At 37.8% G+C, this 11611-nt stretch overlaps 2 protein-coding genes across 2 annotated transcripts; both read right to left on the reverse strand.

Annotated features, from left to right (window-relative positions):
* Positions 1-572: 572 nt before the first annotated feature.
* Positions 573-2370, reverse strand: LOC109007460. The gene is made up of 4 exons (XM_035686181.1): positions 2163-2370; positions 1783-2021; positions 1463-1672; positions 573-932 (listed from the first exon to the last, which is right to left on the reverse strand). The coding sequence occupies exons 1-4, from the start codon at positions 2368-2370 to the stop codon at positions 573-575; spliced, it is 1017 nt and encodes a 338-aa protein (XP_035542074.1).
* Positions 2371-9813: 7443 nt separating this feature from the next.
* Positions 9814-10623, reverse strand: LOC109007462. Its single transcript, XM_018987134.2, has one exon. It carries the CDS (start codon positions 10621-10623, stop codon positions 9814-9816), a length of 810 nt encoding a protein of 269 aa, XP_018842679.2.
* Between the last annotated feature and the right edge of the window lie 988 nt (positions 10624-11611).

Raw genomic sequence — 11611 nt, forward strand, 5'->3', positions numbered from 1 at the left:
TGTACACTAGCATGATTAACTTGAATCAAAAATAGGAAATTGGCTGAAAAATTATTACTTACTGCTATCATTTCCTTCCAATGCTTCCTGTTGTCAACAACCTTAACTTACTGGGGTGCCCGCCAACTATTGTTCTATCCTTCCATGGAATTTTCCCCATACTTATACTTAAGACAGCTTAAACCTGCATACAATGAAATCAAATATCTAATTAGCCTAAAAGTGGTCTGGTTTATTATATACACAGTCCACAAAAACGTAACTAGGAGAATTATATACACATTATAGTCAGGAATTACCCATTCATAACCACAAGTCTCTCTGCAGCAGCAAGACAACAAAACTTCCATGACTTCCATATCATGTTCCCATTACAAAATGCTAGCAAAAAAAGTCATGAGCAAACTACATGTAATTTGCCTACACTGGTTCTAACATACCCAACCTAACAAATACTTATAATAGAAAAATATCTGCATTTCTACAAACCCCAATGGGCATTGGACTGTTTTCATCTACAAAAAACATCCACAAAAGAAGTCCACAAAAAATATTCACTGGACTTGGGATGCCTATGCATCCTGCTGAGTCTCTCTATGAGACTCAGTATTTTGCTCCAACTCCGATACCCGAAAGTTCATTTCTTTCTCGTATTCAGAAAAATTCCTCCTCATTGCCACAATATCTGCCATCATCTGGTCTAGTCTGGCCTTGTACATTTCCGCCTCGCCCTTATTCCGTTCATTTTCCTCCGCTAGACGCATATAAGCTTTGTTCTTCTTCATTGAAGGAGAGGGGTCAGGAATGACCATGTGCCCCATCCCCTGCGCATACCCTGATTTGAACCCTAACACGTCTTTCACAATGTCAGCCGCCGCTTCTTCATAGTCCTCATCGGGATCTTTTTCATTCAATCTCTCCACCATGATATTCTGAAAATAATATCACAGAAAATAAAACATCCTGTTAATTTTGATCTACTTTATAGTCTAACACAAGTTATTTCAAACTGGACAAGTATTTCCCACATAATTGTGTTCAGTTGTGACATTCAAGAATTTCCCCTTCCGTGCTGACCAATGTGTTTATTTATAGAAATCGACCATATTTGGTGTTGTCTCCCGCTGCCACATATCATTAACCATATATGTTAATATTCAAGTCTCTTCATATATAGGGAAACTCACTAAATACATCATAAAAGGCACAAACCTTCTCTTCCAAAATCCTTACAAAGGATTTCCTCCCTCCGGTATGATTCGCCTTTAGTTTTTGCCTATTTGACGTGTTCCTTCGTGACTTCTCCTGCATTTTTTACCCAAAAAATGTATAAACATTTTCCACATTTATTGCTGTAATTTATTTGCGGCAGTATTATATATATCACAGCTAACACAAACCCCAAAAAAATATGACAATCATGGATAGCCATGCTTGAAGCTGAAATTTAAGGCATATATACCTTGAATGTCTTGCTTGCCCACCTCTCACAAAGCAACTCCCAAACAGGTTTCTCCACCATGGGTGTCCCACCACGCATGGCCTCCTCATGCGATCCATATTTTTGGTAGATTTTGTGCAGTTCATAATGATATGCATTATACTTGTCGGACAAATGCAACACAACCATTTCCCGATGGTTGTCTTTCCCCCAATCCAATACAAAATCAGCCTGCAAGTTCAGTTATGATTTAATTGAAGGCATATTTTCTGCAAACTCACTATAAGCGAAATTATTCAACAACTACATTTTAATTGGTTACTATAAAATAACTCTCTTACCCTAACCCGGTCAACCAACTCTTGTTTCTCCTCCTCAGGTACGTAACTCCAACTTTCATGCCTCATGTCGGCATATACTTTAACGATCCATGTAACTTGACCAGTGAAGATGGAGGCATTCTCGCATGAAGGACCTCGATGGCCATCCTTTATATCCAAAGGAATCTTACCCACCTTCCGAAGGCGTTCAAATAGTGTGCCCCGTGCAGTCCCTCGACCCCGTTTCTGAATAGGTGGATCTATATCTCGAAGAGGTATGGAGTTAAATCAAAACCTTAAATTACATGTGAATACAAGAGTAAATAAATTCCCACCAATTTAATGATGTCCATAAATTGATCACAAAAGATGCATAAGTTATGAGTCCACAAAAGGGTTACCTGTATTAATATTCCCCTCTCCACCCTGTGCTGCTTGATTGCACTCTTGTACGTCTGCACCTCCTACTGCTTGAGTTGATTCATTTGGGTCCACCTCATCTCGTAAATTATTTGCCGGAGGCAATGCTTCTGATTCTGGAGTGCTACATATGATCGGTCTTGAGTGTCGGAGTCGCCCCCTCCTTCCCCTCTTTACAGATCTCCACATCCATGCCTTTGCTTGAATTCAATTGAAGAACGTTGTAACATGTAGCAAACAAAACACTACTAAGCACTTTTTATTAATATACTATCCAGAACATAGTAAACCCAGATATTAGATCATTTCGCCTCTGTATGTAGAGTAACTCATTATAATAGACCACTAGAGAGCATGCCTTTATAGATGAACAGATTTATATTAGCTTGAGATTCACTGCTAGACATCTATCAGCATGAATATTACTAATATTCCAACCATTTAACTTAGATCATACATGCTTAACTAAGAAGCTTTGATAGATATAATTCTCGTTGTAATTACTATTTTGTGGGGTTCATAGATAAATCATTATTAATGGGAATGTAATGCAAATGTTGCCCCCTTGTAGGATTCTGAAGTGCCTTTCAAGTTATTGTCAACTCTATGGAAGTTAGAGGCAACTTCCATAAATGCAGCCTCTTTTATTATACCTGTCAAAAATATAGTTGTTAATTTTTTTTTTCTTGCTCATTGAACATTTTGTAAGCCTGAAGCTCTTAATCTACTAAATCACTAAGTCTGAAATTGATGTATGACTTTATATACTTGTGGTTTTTCCGTCCATTTAGAATGTCTATTAGGTTTTAACTATGTTTTTTTTTCTTATACGTAGATGTTAACTTCAGTACTAACTTCTTATAAAGTGTATTACCATTACACTTTATGAAACACGACAAACCCAAAACATCTATATTGTTCTGTTCTTGTTAAAACAATCAACCATGTCTCTTACATCTAATGTATTAAATAGAGCTGGATGACACTTTATATTCTCTACTGAACACAGCCATCTTTATAGGGAAACATCTAAGAAAACCATGCCTCTAGATTTAGAGTAAATCATTATAAATAGACCACTATAGATGAACATCTGGAGTATATCAGCAATTGACTATATCAGCAATTGAGCTTAAGATTCCCTGCTACACATATATCAGCAATTGAGCATTACTAATATTGCAACCATTTATTCACCCACCTTAGATCATACATGCTTAACTAAGAAGCTTTGATGGATATAATTCATGTTGTAGTTATATTTTGTAGGGTTCATCTCTAAATCAATAGTAATGAGGATGTGCAAATGTTGCCCCCTTGTAGGATTCTGAAGTGCCTTTCATTTTATTGTCAACTCTATGGAAGTTAGAGGCAACCTCCATAGTGTTGCCTCTTTTATTATACATTCAAAAATATAGTTGTTAAAATTTTTGATTTCCTTGTTCTTTTACACATTTTGATAAAGCTGAAGCTCTTAATCTACTACATGTGTAAGTCTGAAATTGATGTATGACTTTATGTACTTGTGGTTTTTCCGTCCATTTAGAATGTCTATTAGGTTTTAACTCTTTTTTTTATATATATAAGTAGACTTTAACTTCATTACTAACTTCTCATAAAGTGTATTACCATTCACTTTATGAAATTTTCAAACCCAAAACATCTATGAAATTCTGTTATTGTGAAAACAATCAACAATGTCTCTTACACAAATGTATTAAATAAAGGTGTATGACACTTTATATTCTCTACTAGTACTCACCCCTCTTGGGAAGGGAAACATCTAAGAAAACAGCCTCTGGATTTAGAACAAATCATTATAAGTAGACCACTGGAGAGCATGCCTTTATAGATGAACAGATTTATATTAGCCATATGTTTACTGCTACACATATATATGTATCTAGAAGAAACTAGAATGTGTTGGTGGTTGATATAAGATACATAACACTCGGCATAGTATTAACTTTGGTCACAATTGCACGACCAAATAACTGAAAAAAGTTTTTAAGGCCATGTTCTGATCTTCCAGGTCTATAGGGTTCTTTCAAGAGAAGCACTAGTCACAAAATATTTGACAGCAACTTTCTTGGTAATAATGTAATATAAATTAAGAAGAAATTTGTTGTCACATATGGGTTTCACAGCCCATTTGAAGTCAGGTGTAGACTCATATTGGTCCAACCTATTCCAAATGCCAAAAGTGCTGCCACATCTGTGTTCTTTTACTTTTTGAAATGCAAAAAATAAAACAGAAAATGCAATTGCCTGTGTTGGCAGACTTGCATTTGCAGCCCGATATTCTAAATATCCTAAAGTTAGGAAACAAATATCACCCAGAAATGAAGCAGACTTTTTTGTTGTTATAATGTGTAAAACAGAGTATAACAATGCATAAATTATCAAGGAGGGCAGAAGGAGGATAAGGAATAAATTAGAAAAGCAAAAAACTAATGCAAATGTTTTGGGTCTGGGTTGCATGTACCTGAAGACTTGGTGCAAAACAGCTTGGAGAGAAACAGCAAGTCTTGGTGGAAATGAAGACTTGCTCAAGCTTTAACAAATGGAGGCAACTTGGGAGCTTTCTCGCTGGAAGAAGAAGGAAGGCAAACTGGACTTTCTTCTCTTTGACTACCAAAATGACTTCCCTCCATTTGTCTTCATGGAAAAGCAAATTAAAAGCAACTCCAAATGTGTAATATCACCCACTGCCAGCTGTCCAGGCCATCCTGCCCTTACATCTACATGTTCTGACCCCTGGCGCCATTTCCCCCGTAGCTTAAAATTACTAGCCCGCCCTTACACAAATATCTCCCGCCTCTTTGTACAGCCCCTAAATATTCTACTCCATTCTGCACATTTGCATGAGATTCACGCTTATGGTTCAATACAATGTTTGCACCTTCCATTGCAATATTTACCAATCCAATTACGGCACACAATGTAAATTATAAAAATCTGCTTTGCATTAATTATACTTTGACTACCAAAAATAAATTTATCATCTGAGCCTAAAAATTTGGGCCTTTCATTTTGCCTTTGAGCCTAATAATTTTTACACCACCTTTGTACATAATATAACGTAATATAGGTGAATATTAAATTTGTTACCAATCCAATTACGGCACACAATGTAAATTATAAGATTCACTGCTTTGCATTAATTATACTTTGACTACCAAAAATAAATTTATCATCTGAGCCTAAAAATTTGGGCCATTTTGAAGTGCCTTTGAGCCTAATAATTTTTACACCACCTTTGTACATAATATAACGTAATATAGTTGAATATTAAATTTGTACATAATATAACGTAGTACACATTTTCACAACACCTTTGTATATAAATTATACTACAGTGTCCGAAAAGATTTAGGTGCATGAATATTAGATTTATTTAATTTGTAATACATGACTAATTTTTTACTTTTATAGGTTTGTCCATAATTACCTGATTCAGCCATCAAAACCACATATGACATGTCTCTTTTCTTATTTTTATTAACATATGTTAAAAATTAACATATGTTACATTTGTAACAATATGTTATGGTGCATGAAGTTTAAGTTGCTTTCATTTTGATATTACTTAGTAAATTGTGTGCTTAGAAGATTTGTTTATATTCTTAGTTCACCCAGCTTAACTACACCTAAATATTTATGTATACTTTTGGGGTTTTTGCATATAGCTCCCTTCAAAGTTAGCATTTTCTGACTTGCATTCACAGACTTTTTTTCCAAAAGTTCTCCCCTAATTTTCCAACCCCCTGTGACACTCAATGTTAACCATCTAGAGTGCAATCTAGATACTATGTCATGGCCATGCAATTTGAATATTATTCACTTATACATTTACACATCATTCCCATTTTGTAACCATATTACTCTATTTAACGAAGTTACTGCCAAACAAATGGTAATCACGTGGATCTCCTATATCCCCTAGCTGGCACTTCAAAGAAATCGTTCATCATCCCACTGCAACAACTTTGGTGCCTTGTCCTTTGATGTAGGTGGACCAAGAACATCTCTTGTGCGTAAAGTAACCATTTTATCTGCACACAATGTAATTAAGAATCACATGAGACATTCTTTACTTCCTTTACGTAGCCAACAACCTCATATGCTTCCTAAGTTTAAAATCCCAATGCAAGATTTGTCTTTCATTCATCCATATCACCCATAACATGTTATAGGGACATGTTATAGCTCTTCTTAAATGTAAAACAACACTTTTGTACAGCCCCTAGTAAAATTTAATATCTACCAACAGCCTAGAGCTAAAACACTCATCTAAACTCAGCTGTTAAACTTACATGTCTGGACATATGATACCCAACCAAGACTTATACAATATATAATAAACGAATCCCACATGTTTCTCCCGGGAGGCTATTGGCTAAACATACATGTGAATCCACAAACATACCGCTTGAACAGCACATGTTTATGCAAAACCTACCCCCAAGGATGAACCAACAACGTCCAAATACTAGTACTATTGTAGTTAATTATAAAATACCTGATGTATTGCCGATTCGTGAACAAAACTTGGTTCTTACACTTACATCTCACCCACCTTCATCGATATCGACTATTGAGCTCATGTGATGTCTGTGATAGCCACGTATACAGTAGTCAGGTAATAGAATAGGTTATCAATACATTAGTAACCTTTAGGTAACAATTTCACTGATATCATGGGTTGTGTTGTGAAATGGAAATCATGACAATACTCAATACATCATTAATTAACATACTCAATACATCATTAATATTACCGTCATCATCATCTGTCTCCTCATGAAGATGTTGCCCAGACTCGCTACTGGAGTTATCATCGTCATTTATGTCATCCATCCCCAACTCAGCGTCTAGTGGGTCATCATCAATAAATGAATCATCTACTAGACACTCGGACGGGACTCGAGGTGATATCATTGCTGGATCAACGGGCAAATTCTCTTCATCAACTCGATTCAATAGATTGCCCATGGCTACTTCACTCTCGGGAATAGGGGGATAGTTATGGAGATCTGTGTAAACATCATCTTCTGACTCACCCCCAGATGAGTCGTCATCACCATTCTCTTCATCAACCCTAGTCATCAAGCGAATGTTGTAAACATTTCTATTTGTAATCTTATGTACAACCTGCCAACTTCCGCCCAATGTCAGGTCCTTAAGATAAAATACTTGTAATGCTTGGCTTGCAAGGGCGAAAGGTTCATCTTTATACATGTGCCTAGCAGTATTCACTATCGTCAAGTGGTCCCTCACACGTATCCCCCTCCTCGGGTCGCCAACGTCATACCAAGCACAACTAAACAGATAAACCTTGCACCAACCCATATAGCGTAATTCTATAATATCATGCAACACTTCATAAAAGTCAACAGGAGATCCATGGTGCTCGCCATGAACCACCACCCCGCTGTTTTGGGTGCGCCGATGCCTTTCACGCTCTTTCGTATGGAAGCGAACTCCATTCATTATGCATCCGGCATATGATGCGACCCACGGATCTGGACCACATGCTAATGCATATATGTCATCGGTTGCCTCACTTGGCCTAATTGGATGCAACTCTCGAATCTAGGACATAAGAAAACACAAAACAATCATTTTTCCATCATTATATATAGAAGGGAAACATGTGTATGCTAAGTACTTTGGTATCTTACACGTGATTTGAACCATGATGGGAATTGACTTTGATGCCTATGATCGAAGTTATGAGGGTCCTCTTCTTTCAATATGTTATAATGCTCCCTGCATATGTGTGAGCAAAACGTTACTAGGAGAGTAAATACTATAAAGTTGAAGTTAATGCTGGAGCGGCAAAAGTATGTTGTACTTACTCTATGTATCGTTCAACCTCCGTGCAATTATTAAGTACATACCATTGGGCCTTTCTCATTAATGTGTCAGACAATTTCTTAGAGCTTCCTGTCCCTAGGGGTCAAACCTTTTGTGAGAAAACAGATAAACAATACTCATTTCCCGACTCATTCGAACCACCAACAACGTCACTGTTGCGTTCCTCTCGGTTATATCTAGTCTCAATATCACGAACATACATAGAGCAAAATGTAAGACACTCGAGATGAACATATGCCTCAACAATTGAGCCTTCTGGACAGGCTCTGTTGCGAACGTACCGCTTGAACTTCCCTAGATACCTTTCAAAAGGGTACATCCATCTATATTGCACGGGTCCTGCTAGCAATGCCTCCTCTGGCAAATGAATGGCTAGGTGCACCATAATATCAAAAAATGCGGGAGGGAATATCATTTCCAGTTTACAAAGGATAATAGGAATATTAGCTTGAAGCTGATGCAATACTGATAAGGGCAAAGTTCGTGAACATAATTCTTTGAAGAACGAGCTTAAGTCTATTAAGGCTTGACGCACATCGGGCCGTAAGAACCCACCAATAACAACCGGCAACAGTGCTTGCATAAAGATATGACAATCATGGCTCTTCATTTCTTTGATTTTTCCATCACTAACACTAACACACCGTGCAATGTTTGAGGCAAAACCATCCGGGAATTTAACTTCTGACAACCATGCACAAAATTTTCTTCGCTCATTTAAATTTAACATGTAGCAACCAAGACTCATAGAAACACGATCGCCATCATGTTGTAAATGCAACTCTTTTCTTAGTCCAAGATTAGCCAAATCCCTATGTGCATTGGCGGAGTCCTTGGTTTTCCCATCAATATTGAGAAAAGTTCCCAACACGTTATCACATATGTTTTTCTCAATATGCATAACGTCCAAGTTATGTCTCAACCCCAAGTCTAACCAGTACGGAAGCTCAAAAAATATAGACTTTTTTGTCCAATTTAGTTGATTGGGACTTCGTTTCCTCTTCAAAGAAGATTTACCAAACTGGACATGTGACACCCCACGTAATTGTTCTAGCAATTCCTCTCCCTCGGGCCTTGAGGGTTGGAGTCGATACTCTTCGTACCCATTAAAAGAATTCTTTTTCCGTCTCCAAATGTGATCTGGTGGCAACCATCGTCGATGACCCATATAGCAATGTTTGCGCCCATGTACCAACCATTGTGAATTTGTGTCAACTGTACATGAAGGGCATGCCATCTTGCCCTTTGTGCTCCACCCGGAAAGATTGGCATATGCGGGGAAGTCATTGATAGTCCATAATAGCGCTGCATGCAACCTAAACATTTGCCCACTATACGCATCATAGGTATGAATACCCGCTTCCCATAACTCCTTCAACTCATCAACAAGAGGACGTAAGAACACATCAATATCATTCCCTGGTGACTTAGGGCCAGGGATTAACAAAGACAACATGGTGTATGGATCTTTCTTGCATGACCAAGGGGGCAGGTTGTAAGGAACAAGTAGTACCGGCCATATGCTATACGGTTTGCTCAAGTTATTGAATGGGTTAAACCCATCACTCGCCAAAGCAAGTCTAACATTGCGAGGATCTTGGGAAAACCTCTCATGTTTGTGATCAAAGTCTTTCCATACACTAGAATCTGCTGGATGTCGCATGCATGTCGGATCGTCAACCCGAGCTTCTAGATGCCATCTCATGGCTTGGGCTGTCTTCTTTGACATAAATAGCCTTTGCAAGCGTGGCTTTAGGGGAAATATCGGAGAACTCTTTGTGGTATCCTTCGTTGCTTACTTGTGCATACAGTCCACCTAGATGCGTTACATTTAGGGCACTCATTTAATGATGCATTTTCCTTCCAAAACAAGGCACAATCATTTGGGCACACATGAATCTTTTTGTAACTAAAGCCCAAGCCACGCTGCAAGCGGCGAACATCGTTATATGAGTCAGGGAATAGAGCATTGGGAAATGCAGCTTGCAAGAGCTTTATCACCATGTCAAATGACTTGACGGTCCAACCACCAATGCTCTTGATGTGAAGCAACTTGACGATGAATGATAGCTTTGAGAACTTATCACAAGAAGGGTAAAGTGGACGTCGTGCATCGGCTACCAACTCCTCAAAATTAAGATTTGTTGGAGTATACGAGGTGGATGGTTGATCATTTGGGTTTGCATTTCCTTCATATCTAGCTGAATTATCCATAAATGAGCCATGACGAATGTCATCTAACATCTCGTCGACATCATCAATGTAGTCACTGTAAGCAGATGCATCATCTGCTTCTTCATCAGAAAATGTAGCATCTAGGAAAGGATCATCTTCTCCATGGAATATCCATTCCGTATAAGTAGGATCAATCCCTATGATGAACAAATGATCTTCGACGGTGGGAATAGAGTAGAAAGATCTATTCCTGCATCTCCTACATGGACACCTAATGTGATCAGATCCGAGTGTGTTGGCTTGCGCCATAGCCAGGAATTGTCTAACACCCTCAGCATACTCATTGGATTGCAATCTATCTTCGATACGCATCCAAGACTTATCCATCTTATACAGGTGACCAACTAGTAGAAGAGAGATTGTTAGGTCCAAGAAGACTTAGTGCAATGACAAGGCAAGACTAAAAGTGTAAATATTAGTCTCCATACTTGGAGACAAGCTTTGGAATTCAACGAGATTAGAATAAGGGACATGAAATAGCTGAATAGATAAACTGGACAATGCTCATTGTTTTTGACGAGCAGGAATTACAAGGAAAACGTGCCACTACAACATAGCTGAAAATCTACTTTATAGTTGTGGGGTAACAATTTTAGTTTGACAAATTATGATAATTTACGTGCGTTGAGGACACTAATTAAAGCATGTATTTTGAAGCTGCTTGAGGGTTGAGAGTTAATTTATCAAAGTCTGAAATTGATGGATGTGGAAGCAGTTTTGCTATATTTATCAGTTTTGGCTTAATTACTGGGGTGCAGAATCTCTTCGCTGCCTTTTAGGCATCTTGCATTAATCATGTAATAGTCAGACATTGGAAAATGACTATTTTTTTATAGGAACTTTTAATTGGCCGCAAGTTCCCTACATTGTGAAGGATATATATGTAGTCAAGGATGTAGTACTGCATTGATATTATTATTTTTTTGTTTCTATATTCTTTGACATGGCAAATAACTCCTGTTAATAATCTAACGGGTGTTACCTTAATTATATCGCACGTTTGTCATACATATATGGGGCCACCCTAGCTCACTACAGTTGGGTAAATATGTGAGATTTACCCAACTTTCCAAAAGGAGGCATTAATATTGGTGATTTATAAGATGTTGACAGGGAAACCAAACAACCGATATCACTACAGGTTACCAAGCCAAGCACAAAAAAAGTAGGGGAGAAGTGCATGGGGAGAGATTCATAGTCGTGATGAAAGATATCATCATCATCTTCATGTGCTTGAAAATAATTTATACTTGAGTTGAACAATGTCCACATGACTCTGTGGGTTGTTCTCCATTCAAACTCGATAACTAGGTAA

This window comes from Juglans regia, chromosome 16, assembly GCF_001411555.2.
Source record: "Juglans regia cultivar Chandler chromosome 16, Walnut 2.0, whole genome shotgun sequence".
Lineage (NCBI taxonomy): Eukaryota > Viridiplantae > Streptophyta > Magnoliopsida > Fagales > Juglandaceae > Juglans > Juglans regia.

Coding starts and splice junctions, on each gene's coding strand:
- LOC109007460 (XM_035686181.1), bottom strand. CDS start 2,370: ATGTGGAGATCTGTAAAGAGGGGAAGGAGGGGGCGACTCCGACACTCA. Junction 2,022..2,162: donor AGAGGGGAATATTAATACAG/GTAACCCTTTTG, acceptor TTCGAGATATAG/ATCCACCTATTCAGAAACGG. Junction 1,673..1,782: donor AGTTGGTTGACCGGGTTAGG/GTAAGAGAGTTA, acceptor CTGAACTTGCAG/GCTGATTTTGTATTGGATTG.
- LOC109007462 (XM_018987134.2), bottom strand. CDS start 10,623: ATGGATAAGTCTTGGATGCGTATCGAAGATAGATTGCAATCCAATGAG.